This window comes from Pseudophryne corroboree, chromosome 1 (assembly GCF_028390025.1).
Source record: "Pseudophryne corroboree isolate aPseCor3 chromosome 1, aPseCor3.hap2, whole genome shotgun sequence".
Lineage (NCBI taxonomy): Eukaryota > Metazoa > Chordata > Amphibia > Anura > Myobatrachidae > Pseudophryne > Pseudophryne corroboree.
The window spans coordinates 604016763-604041380 of NC_086444.1; the positions used below are offsets into that span (position 1 = coordinate 604016763).

General features: G+C 49.0%; 1 protein-coding gene across 2 annotated transcripts in view; it reads left to right on the forward strand.

Annotated features, from left to right (window-relative positions):
• Window positions 1-24618, forward strand: part of SBNO2 (strawberry notch homolog 2) — a 233572-nt gene that overhangs the window by 37989 nt on the left and 170965 nt on the right. For both annotated transcript variants that reach the window (XM_063914353.1, XM_063914354.1), the window contains exon 2: window positions 17408-17566. In XM_063914353.1, coding sequence (XP_063770423.1) covers window positions 17441-17566 — 126 coding nt within the window. In that variant the 5' untranslated portion in view covers window positions 17408-17440. The remainder of the gene's footprint in view (window positions 1-17407; window positions 17567-24618) is intronic.

Here is a 24618-nt window from a genome sequence, read left to right on the forward strand (position 1 = left end):
TAGCAATGGGGGAAATATCAATGTGTTTAGGGTGGAAGAAGCATGACTCTGCAACCAATGGCGCAATTGTAAATCTTTGTAGAAATCACAAGGTGGAATATTAGCCAGACTCTGTAGGTGAGAAAAAGAAACCAGACCATACGTCTGGAACACATCTTTCAAGAATTTCAGGCCATGTACAACCAAGGAGCCCAATTGTAGGGACGGAATTGAGGCAGCTATGGCAGTTAGGGAAAGTTCTAAAAGTGGCAACACAATATCTGTGCTAGAGACAACAAATTTACGCCAAACTTGAAGTGTCTTAAAAACTGCCTTACAAGAATGGATACGTGGGGGAGTTACCGTAGTAGGCAGCCATAAAAGATCTGGGAGACTAAATGGGGACAGTAGAGCACCTTCAATAAGCACCCATGGTTTGATAAAGTCAGTTTGAAACCAATCCTTAACTTGGCTCAGTACACAGGCGGAATGATACAGTATATTTCTAAATCCGGAAAGGCAGCACCTCCCCTAAGTTTTGGAAGGGAAATAGTAGCCCTAGCTATTTTAGGTTTAGAGCCTTTCCATATATATTTAATAAGAATTTGATTGAGTCTATTATAAAGGTGTCTGGGCAATAGCCTTGGTATAGTGTGATAGAGGTACATTCATTTAGGCAACAGCACCATTTTAGCAGCCGCTATGCGGCCCAACCAAGTAACTTCATGCATCATCCATTCGGAGGTCAGAATCTCAAAAGCCATCAGTAAAGGTGTTTAGTTGCAGTCCAGCAAATCACAGTCCCTGGCTAAATGAATTCCTAAGTACTTAAGAGATTTAACCTGCCAAGCATATCTAAAATGTTCCTTCAATTTTTTCAATAAATCTGCAGGAACATGGAGAGGAAGGGCCTCAGACTTGGAAGTATTAAGCCTATAGTACGACACCTCTGAGTACTGTTTCAAAACTGGGTGCAGACAGGGGAGTGAAATCTCAGGGTACAAGAGACATAAGAGAACGTCATCCGCAAAGAGACTGATTTTATGAGAAACCTCACCAATGATAGGGCCAGGGATACCAGCTGATGATCTGATTTTCTCAGCCAATGGAAAAAATGAGAGGCGATAAAGGGCAGCCTTGTCTCGTACCATTAGTGATATCAAAACTCGCTGAAAGGCAACCATTGACAAACTCTAGCAGATGGGACAGAGTAATAGAGTCAAGTATGCCGCTGTGAAAGCCAAAACAATTTAACGTGGCTTCAAGGAATCCCCAATGAAGCCTATCAAACGCCTTCTCGGCATCTAAAGATAAAACTAAAAGAGGGGACCTATGGAAGTCACAATCTGTAACATCAAGAACCCAACGTGTATTATCTGGTGCCTGCCCGGAACGAACCCCACCTGGTCCGGTTTAATAAGAGCAGATAAAAATGGGCAGATATGATTGGCAATTCATTTGGCTTATATCTGCATTCAACAAAGCTATGGGCCTATAATTTTGTACTGAGGAAGGAGATTTCCCCGGTTTAGGGATAGCCACAATTTGTGCGGCTAACATTTCCTTAGGAAAACACTTAGCAGCTGAGGTCTGCCTTAAATACTTTATAAAATTGCGAGGGAAAGCCATCCGGACCAGGGGCATTATCAGATGGCAATGATTCGATGGTCGCTACTATTTCATCCGTCGACCAGGGAGAGCTCAGGGACAGGCAGGCCCCAGAGCTTAACGAAGGAAGCGACAATGAGTGTAAAAAAGAATCAATATCCGCTATAGTTGACTGAGGGGTGTCTAAGTCATTTTTCAAGTTATAAAGATTGGAATAATAATTTGCAAACGCGTTAGCGATTTCGTATGGGTCAGAGATCTTAGAACCTCTAGTGGTGTACACATGGTGCACCCGATCTCTAGACTTCTGCCCCCTCAATTTACGTGCTAACAAACGACTGGCCCTGTTACCGAAAACATAAAACTTCTGGTTAAGGCGCGCCAAATTACGTTGCACTTTAGTCAGTGTAAAGGAGTTAACCTTCTCACGAGCCAGGAGAAGTCGCTTGAAAAGAGACCTATCAGCTGGATGCGCCTTATGCTCTCCCTAAATCAAGAACATCTTTTTCAGCCTGTTCATAAGTACGTCTATAGGGGGTAATTCAGAGTTGATGGTAGCAGCAAAATTGTTAGCAGTTGGGCAAAACCATGTGCACTGCAGGGGGGGCAGATATAACATTTGTAGAGAGAGTTAGATTTGGGTGGGTTATTTTATTTCTGTGCAGGGTAAATACTGGCTGCTTTATTTTTACACTGCAATTTAGATTTCAGTTTGAACACACCCCACCCAAATCTAACTCTCTCTGCACATGTTCTATCTGCCCTCCCTGCAGTGCACATGGTTTTGCCCAACTGCTGACAAATATGCTGCTGCGATCAACTCTGAATTAGGCCCATAGTCCCTTTTTGATTTTGCAGCTATTTGTATCGCAGAACCTCGTTCTAACGCTTTAAGGGAGCACCAATGGTTAAAAATCGAGGTGTCTTTAGGTTCCCAAACACTTTTGAATTATGGTGCCCAGAGTATCAGAATTGTTTTCATGGCACCTCTAGGCCAAAAGTTTCTTACTGATAAATGTATAAAAAAAATTACATTAATTAAATTGTGTTTCTATGTCTTCATTCGGCTCAGTAATATGGTAGGGTACAGGATTCACTTCTGTTTGTCTATATATTTTAAGATTGGCAGCCACCAGCACTGGTTTTGCCTATTTAAATTTGACAATAAATATTTTGTTTTGGTCCTGGACCACCAATCCAATACACCCCACAAGTGTTCTGAGGCACCCAAGGGTGCCACGGCACACCGTTTGAGAACCACTGGTTTGGAGAGATGAACGCTTTGTGTATTGGAACACACAGGGACCTCTCACTTTCAAAAATTGGGGTCCTACCGGTCTTTTTCTGGGTCCCATCGGAATGAAGGTTCTTATTAATCTTAATCTTGTTTGGACACTACAAAAGTGTTGCAAGGTGGGGGGATGGGGTGACAATGCTACTGGGCTGTGTAGCATGCAGGACACATTGCACCAGAGGTGTAACTAGACATTTTGGTGCCCTAGGCATAAAGTGAATTGGTGTTCCACCTGCTAGATCGGAAAGCACAGGCAGTGCGCGTGCCGAAAATGTAAGGGGCGTGGCTTCATGGGGAAGGGACGTGGCCACATAATAGTGCCAATTCACATTACACCACGCAGTAGTGCCGCTTATACACATTGCACCAGGTAGAACCGCCTATGCACACTGCGCCAGGTAGAGCACGTTATACACTTTGCTCCAGGTACAGCACGTTATACACTTTGCTCCAGGTACAGCACGTTATACACTTTGCTCCAGGTACAGCACGTTATACACTTTGCTCCAGGTACAGCACGTTATACACTTTGCTCCAGGTACAGCACGTTATACACTTTGCTCCAGGTACAGCACGTTATACACTTTGCTCCAGGTACAGCACGTTATACACTTTGCTCCAGGTACAGCACGTTATACACTTTGCTCCAGGTACAGCACGTTATACACTTTGCTCCAGGTACAGCACGTTATACACTTTGCTCCAGGTCCAGCTCGCTATATACTTTGCGCCATGTAGAGCACGTTATACACATTGCACCAGGTAGAGCACTTTATACACATTGCACCAGTTAGAGCACATTATTATACACAATGCGCCCGGTAGAGCACGTTATACACAGTGCACCCAGTAGAGCACGTTATATACAGTGCGCCCAGTAGAGCACGTTATATACATTGCACCAGGTAGAGCACGTTATACACAATGCGCCAGGTAGAGCACATATCAACGTTGCGCCAGGTAGAACACTTAGACACATTGCACTAGGTAAAGCACATATAAACATTGCACCAGGTAGAGCACGTTCTACACCATGCGCCAGGTAGAGCGCGCTCTACACCATGCGCCAGGTAGAGCGCGCTCTACACCATGCGCCAGGTAGTGCGCGCTCTACACCATGCGCCAGGTAGAGCGCGCTCTACACCATGCGCCAGGTAGAGCGCGCTCTACACCATGCGCCAGGTAGAGCGCGCTCTACACCATGCGCCAGGTAGAGCGCGCTCTACACCATGCGCCAGGTAGAGCGCGCTCTACACCATGCGCCAGGTAGAGCGCGCTCTACACCATGCGCCAGGTAGAGCGCGCTCTACACCATGCGCCAGGTAGAGCGCGCTCTACACCATGCGCCAGGTAGAGCGCGCTCTACACCATGCGCCAGGTAGAGCGCGCTCTACACCATGCGCCAGGTAGAGCGCGCTCTACACCATGCGCCAGGTAGAGCGCGCTCTACACCATGCGCCAGGTAGAGCGCGCTCTACACCATGCGCCAGGTAGAGCGCGCTCTACACCATGCGCCAGGTAGAGCGCGCTCTACACCATGCGCCAGGTAGAGCGCGCTCTACACCATGCGCCAGGTAGCGCGCGCTCTGCACCATGCGCCAGGTAGCGCGCGCTCTGCACCATGCGCCAGGTAGCGCGCGCTCTACACCATGCGCCAGGTAGCGCGCGCTCTACACCATGCGCCAGGTAGCGCGCGCTCTACACCATGCGCCAGGTAGCGCGCGCTCTACACCATGCGCCAGGTAGCGCGCGCTCTACACCATGCGCCAGGTAGCGCGCGCTCTACACCATGCGCCAGGTAGCGCGCGCTCTACACCATGCGCCAGGTAGCGCGCGCTCTACACCATGCGCCAGGTAGCGCGCGCTCTACACCATGCGCCCGGTAGCGCGCGCTCTACACCATGCGCCCGGTAGAGCGCGTTCTACACCATGCGCCCGGTAGAGCGCGTTCCACACCATGCGCCCGGTAGAGCGCGTTCCACACCATGCGCCCGGTAGAGCGCGTTCCACACATTGCACCAGGTGACCACTTAGACACATTGTTGCCACCAACTCGGACCCCCAGTTGTCGTCCCCAGAGCCGGATTAAGAGCATGGGGGGCCCGGGGCACTTAAGACAGAGGGGCCCCTCAGTGGCAAACGCAGGATTTTCATAGGGGGGTTTCCATACGTGTGTGTTATGCATGGAGATTATACACACACACACACACACACACACACACACACACACACACACACACACACTGTATACATACACACACTGTATACATACACACACTGTATACATACACATACATACAGCATACATACATTCAGTATATACACACATAGCATTTACACACATACAGTAGCATACACAGACACACAGCATACATACAAATATATATATATATATACACAAATATAGCATACACATACACACAGTAGACACATACAACACACACATCCACATTAACAAATGCTTTGGTATTCGGGACATGACATTCCTCACCCTGCCACCATAATTTATTATACACTACCCCACCTCCACAAAGTCCCAACGATTAACGAGGCACAAACCTGGCTGTAGTCAGTAGGAGTGGCGGAGACAGTAAGTTACTGCCTCTCTTGTTCAGCTGTTTCCCCTCCACCTCACCTGAATACCTCTCAAATTGACAAGTGACTGAGAGGAGCTGCCGCTGCAGCTCCCCCTACAGGCAGCCAGCCAGCGGCCAGCCGATCGCTGACAATGTTAGGAAGCAGCTGCCGCAGCTGCGTTATGGGTACAGCCAGCCTGACCTCCTTAGTGGAAAAAATAAATAAATAGCGGCAGTTCTGATGGATCGACTACGAGGGGGGGGTTCTAGGTACTCGGAAACCCCCCCTGCGTGCGCGTCTGCCCCTATTCAAGAGAAGAGAAGGGAAGGGAAGGGAAGGGGGGGGGAGGCGGGTGTCACATACCTGCCACAGCACGATCACACTGCGCTCCTGTCCCCGCCAACCGCACAGACAGCTGAGCGACGGCTCAGCTCTCCAATCATGTACGAGTGAAGCAGCCTGCCGCTCAGCCATTGGGGCAGACTACTTCAGTCATACATTATTGGACAGCTGAGCCGTCGCTCAGCTGTCCTGTCTGTACGGCTGCAGTGCGGACGACAGCGCAGCACCACAGATCGGAACGGAAGAGAGATCCGATCTGTGGTGTGACAGGGGGCCCTTTTAGAAAGGGGGGCCCGGGGTACGTATCCCCGGGACCCCCCCCCTTAATCCGCCTCTGGTCGTCCCCAGACACAGTGATAACGGGTGTCCGTGGAGGGGGTGTCAGATGGGTGTGTGTATAATGGGCACTGTGAAGACATTGTGGGGAGTGCATATGATTGGCACTGTGTGAGTGTGTAATGGGCAATGTGTGGATATTGGGTGTGTGTATAATTGGAACTGTGTGAGTGTGTATAATGGCCAATGTGTGGGTATTGGGGGTGTGTGTAATGGGCAATGTGTGTGTATGATGGGCACTCTGTGGTTGGTGGGGTGCATGTGATGGCACTGTGTCGCTTTGGAGGGTGTATGGAGGGTATGGGAATATGGGGGTGGGGTAACTATGCTGGTCAATTTGTGCATTTGTGTTGGTGTATGCTGAGCAATGCCCTCACCCCCAGTGTTTGAATCGTTAGCTGTTGCCATCCCGCCAATTGCCCATATGTTTATTACTAACATGAATCCTCCATACCAGGGGCTGCTTGATAACCAGATATTCAAAGACACTTCTTCTCTTTAGCATCCCGCCCACAGCAGTGAGGAGCTAAAGAGAAGAAGTGTCTTTGAATATCTGGTACTAACCTCTCCTGCAGCGTTAACAGGCTTTCTCTGCGGCCACCTGTCTCCTCCCCGTCCTAGCGCTGCTATTTGCTTCTACCGCTCACCGCCGTGGCCACTCAGTACTCAGCGTAGCGGATGTCGCGCCGAACCTTGGAATTCACCAGCGCATGCCTCCGCATCCTGAGTGGCTATGGTGGTGAGGGGGAGAAGTGAATAGCAGCGCCGGGATGGGGATGAGACAGGTGGCCGCAGAGAAAGCCTGTTAACGCTGCAGTTCGGTCTGCCTTCTGAGTATGCCGGGTGCCGCAGCTGCATACAGGAGTGAAAAGCACCAACTACTCCTCCTCCCTGTCTAATAGTCCTCCCGGAAGCCCGGCTATTGGAGGGGTTTGAGAGGGAGACCTCATTGTATCCATGTGATTGGCCGCTGGACCTGGAGACCTAAAAGGCACCACAGGATTGGCCGCTGGACCCAGAGACATCAAAGAAGCCATAAGATTGGCAGCGGGACCCGGTGGAGAGATCAAAGGAGCTACAGGACTGCCTACAACGGAGCGCGTCCCCTGGGACGCACTCATTTTGTAAAAGCGAGACCCCAGTCCTCATTATGGGGTATAATACGCGCTATAGCGCGTTTTTGCGATCACTGCTATAGTAAATTAAGATGGGCTACAGGTGAGGCAAATTTCACACTAATCAAAGATAGGAAAATTGCACAGTGTTTGACTATGCAAACGCCAGCCCAGTATACCTTTATTAACTATGCATCACTGACCAAAATATCAGACCAGGTATTTAAAATTGCAAGCAAATCATGAAATTCCAAATGTATTTATATAATAAATTGTTTGCATAGTGTTGCCAGACAGAGTGCAGATTGCAGGATGAGATCTGAACATACATTCAGCATGAGGATTGTTTGAAGGACTTTAGATTAAAGTAAGCAGATATATATGTGAACAACATGGTTCACGGGTGTATGCACAGACCGATGAGCCAGACTATATATTGTTCATTTGCTGTATGAATGATACATCGCTGTGTGTACTCCGCCTTAGTTTCCTCTTTTAAAATAAAAAATAAAACTATACTAGCCACAATGTCTTGCAAATCACTATAGTTTGCCACACAGTGCAAACCCTCTGTTTATTGTATTCATTTCTTCATTATGTTTATTCTAATGATGACCTTGCATGTTCTCTGCATATGACACAATTGTTAGAGCCACTTACTATTTTATCAAATTGGTGATAATGCACAGGTGTGATTTTTCTTTACTGGAACAATTCTAATGATACTATTGCTGCTTTCACTTTTTAAATACCCCTTTCACACCGCACAAATAACCCGCTATCGACTCTGCATATTGCCGGGTCGACACGGGTCAGCGTGCGGTGTGAAAGGGGCCTAGCCAAAATCGCGGGTTGTCTGACCCGGCAATTCAACCCGGGAATAAAGCGGTGTTATACCCGGGTTGAATACTGGGTCAGACCCGTTTACTACAGCAGGGAGAGGCGGCGCGGAGATGATCTCATATCCCAGCGCCGGCTCCGCCCTCCGCTGCTATGGCAACCCGCCCGGCATATTGCGGGGTAGGGGAAGCCTGCAGCAGCTGCCAGTGCCGGATCCCACCCGGGAAGGACCCGTTTTCCAATTCCCGGGTGGGATCTGGCATTGGCAGTGTGAAAGGGGTATAAGTGACCAGCATCCACTCTTCCAAGTTCTTATTCTCTAAATACATGCTATTAGCTTCTGTGTTTATTTTACAAATCACATGCTAAAGCTGGGTACACACTAGACCACAGGTTCTCAAACTCGATCCTCAGGACCCCACACAGTGCACGTTTTGCATAGTGTTCACTCTAGGCTGTTTTAGCAGGGTGCCGCGCCTTGCCCGTTTTTTACAAGGCAAAACCTGCCCTGCCCATTTTGCGGCGCCCTGCTAGAACAGCCGCCCGCTTCCTGCCCTCCCAGCGTGTAAAGATGCCGTGCGCATGCGCGCGGCATCCATTCACGCATTTGGAGAGAGCTGGGGGAAGCCCAGCACCGACGGAGGTACTGGGCACGCCCCCAAAAGTGACGTCGCCGGCCACAGACACCCTCTATAGTAGCGTCTGTGGGCCGCACCGCCCACTAAAATGAAGGGGGCGTGGCCATGCCCCCTAATTTGCATCCCCCCCTAATGTGCCCCCGGACTCCGGCCCCCTGCCTCATCCTAGGGGGAACACTGGGGCAGATGTATTAACCTTGAGAAGGCATAAGGTAGTGGTAAACCAGTGATATGTGCAAGGTGATAAAGGCACCAGCCAATCAGTTCCAATATGTAAATTAACAGTTAGGATCTGATTGGCTGGTGCCTTTATCACCTTGCACATATCACTAACTGTTAATTTACATATTGGAAGGTGCCTTTATCACATTGCACATATCACTGGTTTATCACTTCTTTATGCCTTCTCCAGGTTAATACATCTGCCCCACTATTTGCAGATAACCCAGTAGGTGCACAGGTGTGCTAATAGCTCAATGACACATTTTAAAAGGGTCACAGGTGGAGCTAATTATTTCAGTTGTGATTCTGTGAGGAGACCTGTAAAACATGCACTGTGCTGGGTCCTGGGGACCGAGTTTAAGAACCTGTGCACTAGACAATATGTTTCTTGATCCCACAGATCGGAGCGACATATCGGGTACGTTGTCTAGTGTGGTACCATGTTATGGGCGCTCCCATGGGCAGGGCAGTTGGGTATGTTGCTAGCGATTACATGCTGCAGAACGCAGTGTGTCACATGGCTACTCCCCCATTGGACCCGGCATCCGCAGGTGTGTTTGCATTTGCCGCATTTATAGGCTTACCATGCTATCAATTTAAACCGTGACAGCCATGAATTACACAGGTTCTGTGACTGGCTGACTTCAAGCCATCGGCAGTGATGTCTGGCTGGGTACACATTGCTTAGTGCCCAGCTTAACCTGCTCATTGAAGGTCATGACTTATCTAAAAGTCCCCCTTTTGTAGTTGCATGAGACAACTAGTAGGTGCGCCAGGAACACAGTTGTCATTAAGCTCCATCCCTTCCAGAAAAACACTGCATACATTTTACAAACAAGGAAATAGGGGAGAAAGTATTAAAAGGGCTGTATCACCCCTATTCTGGCACACAGTCACAGGTGAATGAGTCCCCTCTTTCAAATACTGTGAGCCTTGAGAAGTGTTCTAACCAGAAATCTTTTGAAGCCATGTGCCATTATGTGCAGACGGGAGGACCGGTGCTGGTGAGGGACCAAACGCTATTGCAGGAGGTAAACAGCAGTCCATTGCGTACCCTCCCTTTTTACCCGAGTAGAGTACAGACCGAGGGCAACTGAACTCAGTGTCAGTGGAGGTAAGTGGCAGCCTATCTTGTATCCTTTTCTCTATCCTTTTCTCCTTCCACTTGGAATCTCGCTTAAGGCTCGATTCAAGTCAGTGCATATTGAATAGCGCTGGGAATTAGCCCCCAGTGCTTTTCAATTCAGTGCACTGTGATACCTGACTAGAGGATTTCTTCTCGCACCCCTCTGGGGGTGCAAGCAGAAATCCGACAAAAGTGCTGGCGCGATGCTGATTTCTGTCCCCTTGTCGAGGGGGAAACAGCATAGCGCTGGGCACTTTAGACTTGGAATGCTGGTTCTCTCGACAAAACACCCTGTTTAGACTGAGAACTGGCCTTCACCGACATGGCAGCGTGCATTTCTATATGCATGATAGGGGAATTTTGCCAAGAGATATAGTGCAAACCACACTGGCAAAAATCATTTTGAAGTCCAGTGATGAGAGACTACTTCCCCTATCCTTGCTTCAATAAACTAAAGGACACTTTTTTATTTTTATTTTAGCAGACAATCACCTTGTTCCAATGATGTAGTAGCTTTGTAGCTATTCTCTGATCACCAGATAATATCAAGCTGCTGTGTAGAAATGCTAGCGGACCTGGTGGATGTGGAAAAGCGATTAGGACAGATTCACATATGTGGTCCTCAAGGCACCCTAACAGTCCAGGTTTTAAGAATAACCATGCTTGTGCAAAGGTGACTTAAATGGAACCTCAGTCAATTTGATTTAACAATCTGTGCCTAGTCATGGATATCCCTAAAACTTGGACAGTTAAGGTTCCTTGAGGACCGCATTTGGGAGCCTTTGGTTTATTGGCTGATTCTTCGTTAGGAGCAAAGCAAAAAAAATAAATAGCAATAACTTCACACCTAGATAAACCATATTGCAGTACAAGGGTTGCAAATACATTTACTGTTTCTGCATGCTGAGTAAATACGGTCTGCTTTGCATATAGCACAATATACTGGACATCTCTCTTCTTATACAGAAATTTAGATTTGTGCTAGGGATTCCAAAATGGTTTACATATCCCGGAATTTCAGAATTATTTTTTGGTATTTGGATTAAGAAACAAAATGGGGGGGAAAAACAACCACAAAAATTGTTAGAACATCTTAATTATCTACAGTGGAAATTGAAAGCTATATGACTAGATTGATAATGTAGTGCAAACTGCAATATTCTAAAACATCTTTGTGCCAGGTTGTAATAAAGTCCGAGTTCAGCGGGCGTGTGTGGTACCGACTGAACTCAGATTTTTTTTTTTTTAGTGGGGCAATCGTGTACAAAGCTAAACCATGCCTTGTACATGATTACCTCTTTTAAAAAAAAGTCAGCCTAGCCGGCATCTTCCCTCATGGCCGCCGAACTCGTACTTCATTAGATCCCGCTCCTGGAGTCTTTTTGCGGATATCCTATTATCCCTGATGACTGTGTCCTTTTCCCCTGATGCCGGCATCGTGTATCCCCGATGAGCAGCCGCCAGAGTCGCGATAACAAAAGGGATCTGGAACTTATCCCCGATCCCATGTGTTTTTGTGCGATTGCAGGTCCAATTTCAGGCGTTAAAAACAGCCTCTAATTGGATACCACGATAATGACCATCAATCATTAGTTGCGATATCCGCCCTTTGTTTTCATTTGTTGAACGTAAGGCTTAAAAAACACCAAGGGAGTACAGTGTGTGCAGAGAAAGCACATTCAAGCACTCCAATAAGTACAGTTTAGCCCATGTCCATATCTTCAACATGGGTGGTCTTCATGTTGCCGACTGTCGGGATCCCGGCGCACAGTATACCGGCGCCGGAATCCCAACAGCCGGCATACCGACAGTTTTTCTCCCTCGTGGGGGTCCACGACCCCCCTGGAGGGAGAATAAATAGCGTAGCACGCCACCGTGCTCGCAAGGGGCTCATTTGCGCTCGCCACGCTGCCGGTATGCCGGCGGTCGGGCTTCCGACGCCGGTATGCTGGGAGCCCGGCCACCGGCATACCATACTACACCCCTTCAACTGCGATATCGCCTGCTAATTCAGCTTTGCCTGTGTCAGACTCCTCATCCTCTGTTAGGCAGAGTTACATAAACATTGTTGTCTATAAAAAAGGAACACGAATTAGCCACTGTTATGGATGAAGAGGGTTTAGTAGTTTATTTTTATTTTTTTAATCCCAACTCTAAATCAGTCTTTTAGTGTACACTATTTTGCCCATCCTGCGCTTACACCCTCAGGAAACCCTTATTTGAAAAAGGGTAATCCACTCTTTCAGTAATACCCATTTTCCACTGCCGCTTAAACCTGGATTATTGACGTGTTAGCCCGAGTTGCAGGCTCAAAAACCCCGGATAGGCTCCAGTGTAAACGGGTAACGCGGGTTGGTTTACAGCATGGGGAGATCCGCGTTTCCCCGCTCTTGGAGATGCTGTCATCTCCAAGCGATGGCAAAAGAGACTGCACCTATCCGGGAATAACACTGGTTGGAGCAGCAATGGGAACGGGGTCTGAACGGGATTTTAGTGGAAACCATGCCCATTAGTAGGTGTCTGATCAAGAGACTATAACACCCTATGCTACTGGAAGAATTAGGAAATCCAGAGCTTCTTTTCTTTTAATATTTTATTTGGGAGGAATTCATATCGGCTAGTTACGGTAGTGCCAACTTCGCAAAATAACTTGCAATGCCAGCGGGTGTGATGTTCCTTTCTGGAGTGGCATGTTGCATATATCTCATACAATTGTTTCTTAATGTTATTTCTGCTGCGGGGTACATTGGACTTCACAAGGATTAACATCGGGGGTGTAGAGTAGGATCTTGATCCGAGGCACCAACAGGCTCAAAGCTTTGATTGTTTCCAAGATGCACAGCGCCGCCTCCTCTATATCCCCACCTCCGTGCACAGGAGCTCAGTTTGTAAGTTGGTGCCATGCAGTAAGCAGGCATACAACAGGGGGGCTGCTCCTGCAGCCGTAAGAAAAGCTATTTTTCAGGAGGAAAAAGAATACTTGAAGACTTCAAGGGCTGCAGCAGTGTTAGATGTCAGTCAGGCATCCCCTGCTGCAGCTCCATCACTACCCCAGCGGCGCTGTATACTCCAGCTCCCTGGTTGCCGGGTAACTACAGCGGAGGCTCTGGTGTTCTTCTCGGTTAGTCACACACTCGCTGCTATCTACTGGATCGCGTGGCCGCGTTCAAAGGGGAAGTAAGGGGTCTCTTTGGCCCGCTGCAATCGCGATCCGGCACGGCCGTGGGCGCTGGCGTGGACACTGTAAGGGCCAGCCGCTCCTCTAGCCTCTGGGACACAGGGCACAGGTGGGGTTTTTGTCTCTGTTAAAACCCGTCTCATTGCAGTCCGCGGTGCCCGGTGGGGAAGCCAGCAGGGGGATAAGCCCTGACCTGTAGCCCCTCCCCCAGCCCCAGGGTGCCATTTGGGTGAATGTCCCCGCCCTGGAGCTGCATTTTTCTCCCCCACTCCCTGTCAGCCACCATTACACGGAGCTGCGCTGTTCATAGGACTGCTTGGGCAAATCCTCTGTAAAGCCGGCTGCTCGTCAGCGCTGTGCATTTTACAGGACACTTAAGTATTGTACCTGTCAGTGGACAGTGTTAGTTAAGAAACTTTGTATTGCTAGTCCAGTGCAGTTTTATTGTTTGGTATAACTTCTGCATTGTACATTTGTGACTATATGTGTGCATGCACATGCAGCTGCTGCGTGGCTTCCATCTTGTGTATTCACTCAACTTGCTACTCCTATATTCTGTAACCTGAGGGGGCTAAGTGCGTCAGGTTTATTAACTAATATAGGTGTTTCACAAGATATACTTACTGTGTATTTTTCTCTGTTATTTATAGTCACCATATATCTCTTGGATTTCCGGTTTGTGCTGACACACTACACTGGGAGTTCTTGCTAGATATATTGCTGCTATATTGTACTAGGTTGCCTGTTATTGAGCTTATCGTTATGTCGGCTACACGGGGCAACGAAACTGGGGCTTCTCCCACATTGCGTGGAGGTGATGCTGCAGACACTTTAGAGGAAAACATGGCAGCAGAGAGTTCAGGTTCTGGGGGTTCTTTACCTCCCAGTGGGTCTTTAGCACCGGGGGCCAATAATGACCCACCTTGGGCTACCTTCTCCATTTTATTAAATATGCTGGTAACAAAACATACGCCCCCTGTGGGACCTCCTATGCCAGTGTAGGAGTTTATGGTCCCTGCAGTCAATCCGCCATGGGCAGATCAAATTTCATCTCAGTTACAGCACTTGAACCAATCGCTGACTAAAAAGAAGTCTCACTCTCACCCACCTAAGACTAAGACGTCTTCTAAACGGGCCGCTACTCCGGAGGTCCTCCTGTCACTGAGCTGGTGGCTTCAGGACCATCGATTGGTCGTCCCTTCTGGATATCTAACTGGGTCCTGCTGACGACTGATGCCAGTCTGAGAGGTTGGGGCACAACACTCCCTTCAGGGTCGGTGGGCTGAGGAGGAGTCTCTACTCTCGATAAACATTCTGGAACTGCGGGCGGTATTCAATGCACTGAACCTGGCCCAGCATTTGATACAGAACAGACCTGTTCAAGTACAATTGGACAACGCCACCACGGTGGCGTACATCAATCATCAAGGCGGCACTCGAAGCCGCATGGCAATGAGGGAAAGTATCACGGATTCTTCAGTGGGCAGAACGCCATCTGTCGGCCATATCCGCAGTGTTCATTCCGGGGGTCCTAAACTGGGAAGCGGACTTTCTCAGTCGTCAGGACGTACGCGCTGGAGAGTGGAGAGGACAAGTTGTGCCTTCCAGATGTGGACCTTATGGCGTCTCGACACAATCACAAGGTTCCGGTCTTCGGAGCAAGGACAAGGGATCCTCAAGCAGCGTTTGCGGATGCTCTGGCAATTCCATGGAACTTTCGGCTGCCGTACGTGTTCCCTCCGGTGTCATTCCTGCTCAGAGTAATAAGGAAGTTCAAGCAAGAAGGAGGAATCCTACTTCTGATCGCTCCTGCGTGGCCCAGATGACACTGGTTCTCCGATCTACAGGGCCTCTCGCTAGATCATCCCCTTCTACTTCCACGACGACCAGACCTCCTCGTTCAGGGCCCTTGTGTTTACCAGGACTTGGCCTGTCGGGCTTTGACGGCGTGGCTTTTGAAGCTTCCGTCTTGAGGGCCAAGGGTTTTTCTGAGACGGTCATTCAAACTATGTTGAAGGCCCGTAAGCCGGCTTCTGCTTGGATTTACCATAGGGTCTGGAATTCTTACTTTACTTGGTGCGCGTCTCATAATCATGACATTTTCAAGATTAGTATGGTCAAACTGTTGGCCTTCCTACAACAGGGCCTGGACTTAGGCCTTCGGCTGGCCTCCCTCAAGGTTCACATTTCTGCCTTGTCTGTTTGGTTTTCAGAGAAAGATTGCTACCCTACCGGATATTCATACTTTCACTCAGGGTGTTGTGGATTCAGCCTCCTTATGTACCACCCATGGCCCCTTGGGATCTGTCGGTGGTTCTGGAGGCCTTGCGAGAGTCTCCGTTTGAACCTCTTGCGTCTGCAGACATTAAGTGACTTTCCCTTAAGGTTTTGTCTTTGCTGGCTATCGCGTCAGCTTGAAGGGTCTCCGACTTTGGTGCCTTATCCTGTAAGTTACCCTATCTGATTTTTCACCATGACCGGGCGGTTCTTAGAATGCGTCCGGGTTATCTACCCAAGGTGGTGTCTTCCTTCCACATTAATCAGGAGATTGTAGTTCCGGCCTTTAGTTCTCCTGAGTTGTCTTCCAAAGAGCGGTCTTTGGATGTGGTACGGTCTCTCCGTATCTATGTGAAGAGAACTGCCTCCATTAGGAAGTCTGATTCTCTCTTTGTGCTGTTTGGATTTCACAAACGTGGCTGGCCTGCTAACAAGCAGACCTTGGCCAGATGGATTAGAATGGTGATTGCACAAGCTTATGTACAGGCTGGTCTGCCAGCTCCTGCTACTATCAAGGCCCATTCTACTCGGTCTGTTGGACCTTCTTGGGCGGCCCGCCGTGGTGCAACCCTTGAACAATTGTGCAAGGCGGCTACGTGATCCTCAGTGAACAGGTTCATAAGGTTCTATGCCTTCGATACTTCCGCCTCCCAGGATGCTTCTTTTGGACGCCGGGTTCTTGTGCACGCTGCAGTGCGTCCCCTCCCATAGGGAACTGCTTTAGGACATACCCGATGTTAATCCTTGTGGAGCCCAGTGTATCCCGCAGCAGAAAACGAGATTTATGGTAAGAACCTACCATTGTTAAATCTCTTTCTGCAAGGTACACTGGGCTCCACAAGGCGCCCACCCTGACGCACTTGGCTTCTTTGGGTTGGTATGGCATTAGCCGCTGACACCCTCTCCTGTAGTGAGTGTGTGGTGGTTGTGGTTACTAATGATTGTTGTCTCTGATACCTGCTACTGCATTGGGTTGGTTAACGAAACTGAGCTCCTGTGCACGGAGGCGGGGTTATAGAGGAGGTGGCGCTGTGCATCTTGGGAACAGTCAAAGCTTTGAGCTTTGAGCTGTTGGTGCATCGGATTAAGATCCTACTCTACACCCCCGATGTTAATCCTTGTGGAGCCCAGTGTACATCGCAGAAAGAGATTTAACAATGGTAGGTTCTTACCATAAATCTCGTTTTTTTTCAATCTTCTATATAAATAGAACTGAATTATTATGACTTTCATTTATTCATTTTAGGTGCCAAATAAATTTGTATTTAAAAAAAAATTAAAAAAAAAAAAAAAATGAATGACTAAAGCAGAGGTTCTCAAACTCGGTCCTCGGGGGCCCACACAGTGCATGTTTTGCAGGTCTCCTCACAGAATCGCAAGTGATATAATTAGCTCCACCTGTGGACCTTTTAAAATGTGTCAGTGAGTAATTAATACACCTGTGCACCTGCTGGGTTACCTGCAAAACATGCACTGTGTGGGCTCCCGAGGACCGAGTTTGAGAACCTCTGGACTAAAGGAACCTTGTACATTGTCATGATTTCTATCTGTTTGATACACCTTCTGCACACGAGGACAGGTAACATTAGCCTTAATGTTCCCTGATCCTCCAAACCTGTACGTTTTCACTCTTGAATGCTTTCAGGTATGTCCAACATTAACAGAGTGCCCATATCCCATGTTACATTCTGCAGTTAATGTATTGATTAGTTATCTTTCACTTTTGTACTTGTGGGGTTTTTTTTGCTTTGTTTTTGGGCTGTGTATTTTAAGCAGTACTACTCAGTGATCTATCTCTCTTTCTTTGTCTTGCTTGCTCACTGCCTTTTCCCTCGCTTGCTCTTTTCTCCTGATATACCATACTCTCTCTTCCAGATCCACTGACGCCATGCAAACTCAAGGACCCTAATGCCCTGCACACTCTTGGTGATGGACGGGGGGGGGAGATACCCACAGCCTGAGCCACAACACGGAGCCAACGGAATGTGCTCAACAGCCGCCATGCAGTACCAGCCTACCCTGTCTGAGATTGAAGTGAGACTTTATACTTTATGCTGCAGTGTTTGAGTTTTGGGATGTTAAATATAATGTTGGACTTTTATGACATTTGATGCACTGGTAACTGTGCCAAAAGGTGCGTACACATGGAGCAGTTATGTAGGGCTGTCTACAAAAGTAAAATACACTTTCATTGTCAGGTATGCATTACCATACATTTTATTTTGAACAGTTAGGTGTGTACTAGGTTTCATATTTCTCTTACGTCCTAGAGGATGCTGGGGTCCACATTAGTACCATGGGGTATAGACGGGTCCATTAGGAGCCATGGGTACTTTAAGCGTTTTTAATAGTGTGGGCTGACTCCTCCCTCTATGCCCCTCCTACCAGTCTCAGTTTAGAAAATGTGCCCGGAGGAGCCGGACACAGCTAGGAGAGCTCTTAGGAGTTTTCTTAGTTTCTCTAACGTCCTAGAGGATGCTGGGACTCCGTAAGGACCATGGGGAATAGACGGGCTCCGCAGGAGACATGGGCACTTTAAGAAAGAACTGAACTCTGGGTGTGCACTGGCTCCTCCCTCTATGCCCCTCCTCCAGACCTCAGTTTTAGACTGTGCCCAGAGGAAGATGGGTGCACTGCAGGGAGCTCTCCTGAGTTTCCTGCTAAGAGTATTTTGTTAGGTTTTTTTCTTATTTTCAGGGAGCTCTGCTGGCAACAGACTCCCTGCATTGAGGGACTGAGGAGAGAGGAGCAGACCTACTTAAATGATAGGCTCTGCTTCTCGGCTACTGGACACCATTAGCTCCAGAGGGAGTGGAACACAGGTTCGTCCTGGGCGTTCATCCCAGAGCCGCGCCGCCGTTCTCACAGAGCTGGAAGAAACGAAGAAAGAAGATTACTGAGGCGGCAGAAGCCTTCGGGTGCTTCACTGAGGTAACGCACAGCACTGCAGCTGTGCGTCATTGCTCCCATACACCTCACACACTCCGGTCACTGTAAGGGTGCAGGGAGCAGGGGGGGTGCCCTGGGCAGCAATAGAATACCTCTCCTATGGCAAATGACTATATACATGTACAGGTGGGCATTGTACATGTATATAAAAGAGCCCCCGCCATATTTTATTAAGTTTGAGCGGGACAGAAGCCCGCCGCCGAGGGGGCGGGGCTTCTCCCTCAGCACTCACCAGCGCCATTTTCTCTCCACAGCACCGCTGAGAGGAAGCTCCCCGGACTCTCCCCTGCTTGACACACAGTGAAAGAGGGTTTTAAAGTAGAGGGGGGAGGCACATATTTGGCGATTATACATTACAGCAGCGCTTCTGGGTAAACATACTGTGTTTTTTCCTGGGTCATATAGCGTTGGGGTGTGTGCTGGCATACTCTCTCTCTGTCTCTCCAAAGGGCCTAGGGGGGAACCTGTCTTCAGATAAGAGATTCCCTGTGTGTGTGGAGTGTCGGTACGCGTGTGTCGACATGTTTGACGATGAAGGCTCACCTCAGGAGGAGGGGGAGTGCATGGTTGTCAGGTCGCCGTCGGCAACGCCGACACCGGACTGGGTGGATATGTGGAATGTCTTGAATGCAAATGTAAATTTATTGCATAAGAGGTTAGACAAGGCTGAGGCTAGGGAGCAGTCAGGTAGTTAGACCATGCCTGCCCCAGTGGCACCGGGACCTTCTGGGTCTCAAAAACGCACTCCCAGATTACTGACACAGATACCGACATGGACTCAGATTCTAGTGTCGACTATGAGGATGCAAAATTACAGCCAAAGGTGGCAAAAGGTATTCGTTACATGATTATTGCCATTAAAGCGGTTTTGCATATCACTGAAGAACCCCCTGTCCCTGACACGAGGGTACACATGTATAAAGGGAAAAGGCCTGAGGTCGCTTTTCCGTCCTCATTTGAGCTAAGCGAATTGTGCGAAAAGGCTTGGGAATCTCCAGATAGGAGACTACAAGTTCCCAAAAGGATTCTTATGGCGTATCCCTTTCCACAAAAGGACAGGATACGATGGGAATCTTCGCCTAAAGTAGACAAGGCGCTGACACGCTTGTCCAAGAAGGTGGCACTGCCTTCCCAGGATACAGCTACGCTCAAGGATCCCGCTGATCGTAAGCAGGAGGTTACCATGAAGTACATTTACACACATTCCGGTACTATTGTTAGACCGGCTATGGCATCGGCCTGGGTTTGTAGTGCTGTCGCAGCATGGACAGATTCCTTATCTACGGAGATTGACACCCTAGAGAAGGATATCATTCTAATGACCCTAGAACATATCAAAGATGCTGCTTTATATATGCGGGATGCTCAAAGAGACATTTGTTTACTAAGCTCCAGAATAAATGCTATGTCTATTTCTGCTAGGCGACTCTTGTGGACCCGACAGTGGACGGGGGATGCCGACTCAAAGCGGCATATGGAGTCGTTGCCTTACAAGGGGGAGGAGTTGTTTGGAGAAGGCCTCTCGGACCTTGTCTCTACTGCTACGGCCGGTAAATCGAATTTCTTACCTTATGTTCCCCCGCAACATACTAAGAAGGCACCTCATTATCAAATGCAGTCCTTTCGTTCAAATAAAAGCAAGAAGGTACGGGGATCGTCATTTCTTGCCAGAGGTAGAGGCAAGGGAAAAAAGCTGCACACAGCTAGTTCCCAGGAGCAGAAGTCCTCCGCTACGTTGCAAAATCCACCGCATGACGCTGGGGCTTCCCTGGGGGAGGCAGCTCAAGTGGGGGCACGTCTTCGACTTTTCAGCCAAGTCTGGGTTCACTCACAGGTGGATCCCTGGGCAATAGAGAGTGTTTCTCAGGGATACAGGCTGGAATTCGAAGAGGTGCCTCCTCGCCGGTTTTTCAAATCTGCTCTGCCAGCTTCTCCGTCAGAGAGGGAGTTAGTGTTGACTGCAATTCAAAAATTGTATCTTCAACAGGTGATAGTCAAAGTTCCTCTTCTCCAGCAAGGGAAGGGGTATTACTCAACCCTGTTTGTTGTCCCGAAACCGGTCGGTTCGGTCAGACCCATTTTGAATCTAAAATCCCTAAACATGTACTTGAAGAAGTTCAAGTTCAAAATGGAATCGCTCAGAGCGGTCGTCGCCAGCCTGGAGGGGGGGATTGGATGGTATCCCTGGACATAAAGGATGCATACCTTCATGTTCCGATTTTCCCTCCTCACCAGGCGTTCCTGAAATTTGCAGTGCAGGACTGTCATTACCAATTTCAGACGTTGCCGTTTGGGCTTTCCACGGGCCCGAGAAGTTTCACCAAGGTAATGGCGGAAATGATGGTGCTCCTGCACAAGCAGGTTGTCACAATTATCCCATACTTGGACGATCTCCTCATAAAGGCGAGATCTCGAGAGAAGTTACTGGACAGCGTGTCACTGTCTGTGAAGGCGTTACAGCAGCACGGTTGGATTCTCAATCTTCCGAAGTCCCAACTAGTTTCTACAACGCGTCTGACCTTTTTGGGCCTGATTCTGGACACAGACCAGAAAAAGGTTTTTCTTCCGATGGAAAAGGCTCAGGAGCTCATGGCTCTGGTCAGGAACCTATTAAAGCCAAAAAAGGTTTCGGTGCATCACTGCACACGTGTCCTGGGGAAGATGGTGGCATCTTACGAGGCCATCCCCTTCGGCAGGTTCCATGCAAGGACTTTTCAATGGGACCTACTGGACAAATGGTCCAGGTCTCATCTACACATGCATCAAAGGATCACCCTGTCTCCCAGACCCAGGGTATCTCTCCTGTGGTGGCTGCACAGTGCTCACCTCCTAGAGGGCCGCAGGTTCGGCATTCAGGACTGGATCCTGGGGTGACCACGGACGCGAGCCTCCGAGGTTGGGGAGCAGTCACACTGGGAAGAAGTTTCCAAGGTCTCTGGTCAAGTCTAGAGACTTGTCTCCGCATCAACGTCCTGGAGTTGAGGGCCATATACAACGCCCTACGTCAAGCGGAAGAATTACTTCGCAACAAGCCGGTTCTGATTCAGTCGGACAATGTCACAGCAGTGGCAGAAGCCACCAGGATTCTTCGCTGGGCGGAAGGTCATGTAAGCGCACTGTCAGCAGTGTTCATTCCGGGAATGGACAACTGGGAAGCGGACTTCCTCAGCAGACACGACCTGCATCCGGGAGAGTGGGGACTTCATCAGGAAGTCTTCGCACAGATCGTGGGTCAGTGGGGACTGCCCCAAATAGACATGATGGCGTCCCATCTCAACAAAAAGTTAAAGCGGTATTGCGCCAGATCAAGAGACCCTCAGGCGGTAGCGGTGGACGCCCTGGTGACACCTTGGGTGTTCAGGTCGGTCTATGTGTTTCCTCCTCTTCCTCTCATACCCAAGGTGTTGAGAATAATAAGACAAAGAGGAGTGAAAGCAATCCGCGTGACTCCGGATTGGCCACGAAGGACTTGGTATCCAGATCTGCAGGAGTTGCTCACAGAAGATCCGTGGCCTCTTCCTCTACGGCAGGACCTGCTGCAACAGGGGCCCTGTCTGTTCCAAGACTTACCGCGGCTGCGTTTTACGGCATGGCGGTTGAACGCCGGATCCTAGCGGTAAAAGGTATTCCGGATGAGGTCATTCCTACCCTGATCAAGGCTAGGAAGGACGTGACATCGAAACATTATCACCGCATATGGAGAAAATGTTTCTTGGTGTGAGGCCAGGATTTCTCCTACGGAGGAGTTCCATTTGGGCCGTCTCCTTCACTTCCTTCAGACTGGAGTGAATTTGGGCCTAAAATTGGGGTCCATAAGGGTTCAAATTTCGGCCTTATCCATTTTCTTTCATAAAGAATTGGCTTCTCTTCCTGAAGTACAGACGTTTGTGATGGGAGTACTGCATATTCAGTCTCCTTTTGTACCTCCGGTGGCACCTTGGGACCTTAACGTGGTGTAAACGGTTCCTTAAGTCACCTTGGTTTGAACCACTCAAAACGGTGGAATTGAAGTACCTCACTTGGAAAGTGGTCATGTTGTTAGCCTTCGCTTCTGCAAGGCGAGTTTCGGAATTAGTGGCTTTGTCACATAAAAAGCCCCTGTCTGGTTTTTCATGTGGATAGGGCGGAGTTGAGAACTCGTCCTCAATTCCTTCCTAAGCTGGTTTCATCTTTTCATATTGTCGTGCCTGTGGCTACGCGTGACTTGGAGGATTCCGAGTCCCTTGATGTGGTCAGGGCTTTGAAGATTTATGTGGCCAGAACAGAAAGGGTCAGGAAGACAGAAGCATTGTTTGTTCTATATGCTGCCAACAAGGTTGGCACTCCTGCTTCAAAGCAGACTATTGCTCGCTGGATCTGTAATACGATTCAGCAGGCGCATTCTTCGGCAGGATGGCCGTTGCCAAAATCGGTTAGGGCCCATTCCACTAGGAAGGTAGGCTCTTCTTGGGCGGCTGCCCGAGGGGTCTCGGCATTACAGTTGTGCCGAGCAGCTACTTGGTCGGGATCAAACACCTTTGCAAAGTTCTATAAGTTTGATACCCTGGCTGAGGAGGACCTCCTGTTTGCTCAATCGGTGCTGCAGAGTCATCCGCACTATCCCGCCCGTTTGGGAGCTTTGGTATAATCCCCATGGTCCTTACGGAGTCCCCAGCATCCTCTAGGACGTTAGAGAAAATAAGATTTCTCTATCGTCCTAGTGGATGCTGGGGTTCCTGAAAGGACCATGGGGAATAGCGGCTCCGCAGGAGACAGGGCACAAAAAGTAAAGCTTTCCGATCAGGTGGTGTGCACTGGCTCCTCCCCCTATGACCCTCCTCCAAGCCTCAGTTAGATTTTTGTGCCCGGCCGAGAAGGGTGCGATCTAGGTGGCTCTCCTAAAGAGCTGCTTAGAGAAAGTTTAGCTTAGATTTTTTATTTTACAGTGAGTCCTGCTGGCAACAGGATCACTGCAACGAGGGACTTAGGGGAGAAGAAGTGAACTCACCTGCGTGCAGGATGGATTGGCTTCTTGGCTACTGGACATCAGCTCCAGAGGGACGATCACAGGTACAGCCTGGATGGTCACCGGAGCCTCGCCGCCGGCCCCCTTGCAGATGCTGAAACATGAAGAGGTCCAGAATCGGCGGCAGAAGACTCCTCAGTCTTCTAAAGGTAGCGCACAGCACTGCAGCTGTGCGCCATTTTCCTCTCAGCACACTTCACACGGCAGTCACTGAGGGTGCAGGGCGCTGGGAGGGGAGCGCCCTGGGAGGCAAATGAAAACCTATTTGGCTAAAAAAATACCTCACATATAGCCTCCGGGGGCTATATGGAGATATTTAACCCCTGCCAGAATACACTAAAGAGCGGGAGACGAGCCCGCCGAAAAAGGGGCGGGGCCTATCTCCTCAGCACACAGCGCCATTTTCCTTACACAGCTCCGCTGGTCAGGACGGCTCCCAGGTCTCTCCCCTGCACTGCACTACAGAAACAGGGTAAAACAAGAGAGGGGGGGCAAAATAGTGGCAAAAATTATATTATAAAAGCAGCTATACAGGGAGCACTTATTATAAGGCTATCCCTGTCATATATAGCGCTTTTGGTGTGTGCTGGCAAACTCTCCCTCTGTCTCCCCAAAGGGCTAGTGGGGTCCTGTCTTCGTTAAGAGCATTCCCTGTGTGTCTGCTGTGTGTCGGTACGTGTGTGTCGACATGTATGAGGACGATATTGGTGTGGAGGCGGAGCAATTGCCAAATATGGGGATGTCACCTCCTAGGGGGTCGACACCAGAATGGATGCCTTTATTTATGGAATTACGGGATAGTGTCAACACGCTAAAGCAGTCGTTTGACGACATGAGACGGCCGGACAATCAGTTAGTGCCTGTCCAGGCGCCTCAAACACCGTCAGGGGCTGTAAAACGCCCTTTGCCTCAGTCGGTCGACACAGACCCAGACACAGGCACTGATTCCAGTGGCGACGGTGACGAATCAACCGTATTTTCCAGTAGGGCCACACGTTATATGATTTTGGCAATGAAGGAGGCGTTACATATTGCTGATACTACAGGTACCACAAAACAGGGTATTATGTGGGGTGTGAAAAAACTACCTATAGTTTTTCCTGAATCAGATGAATTAAATGAGGTGTGTGAT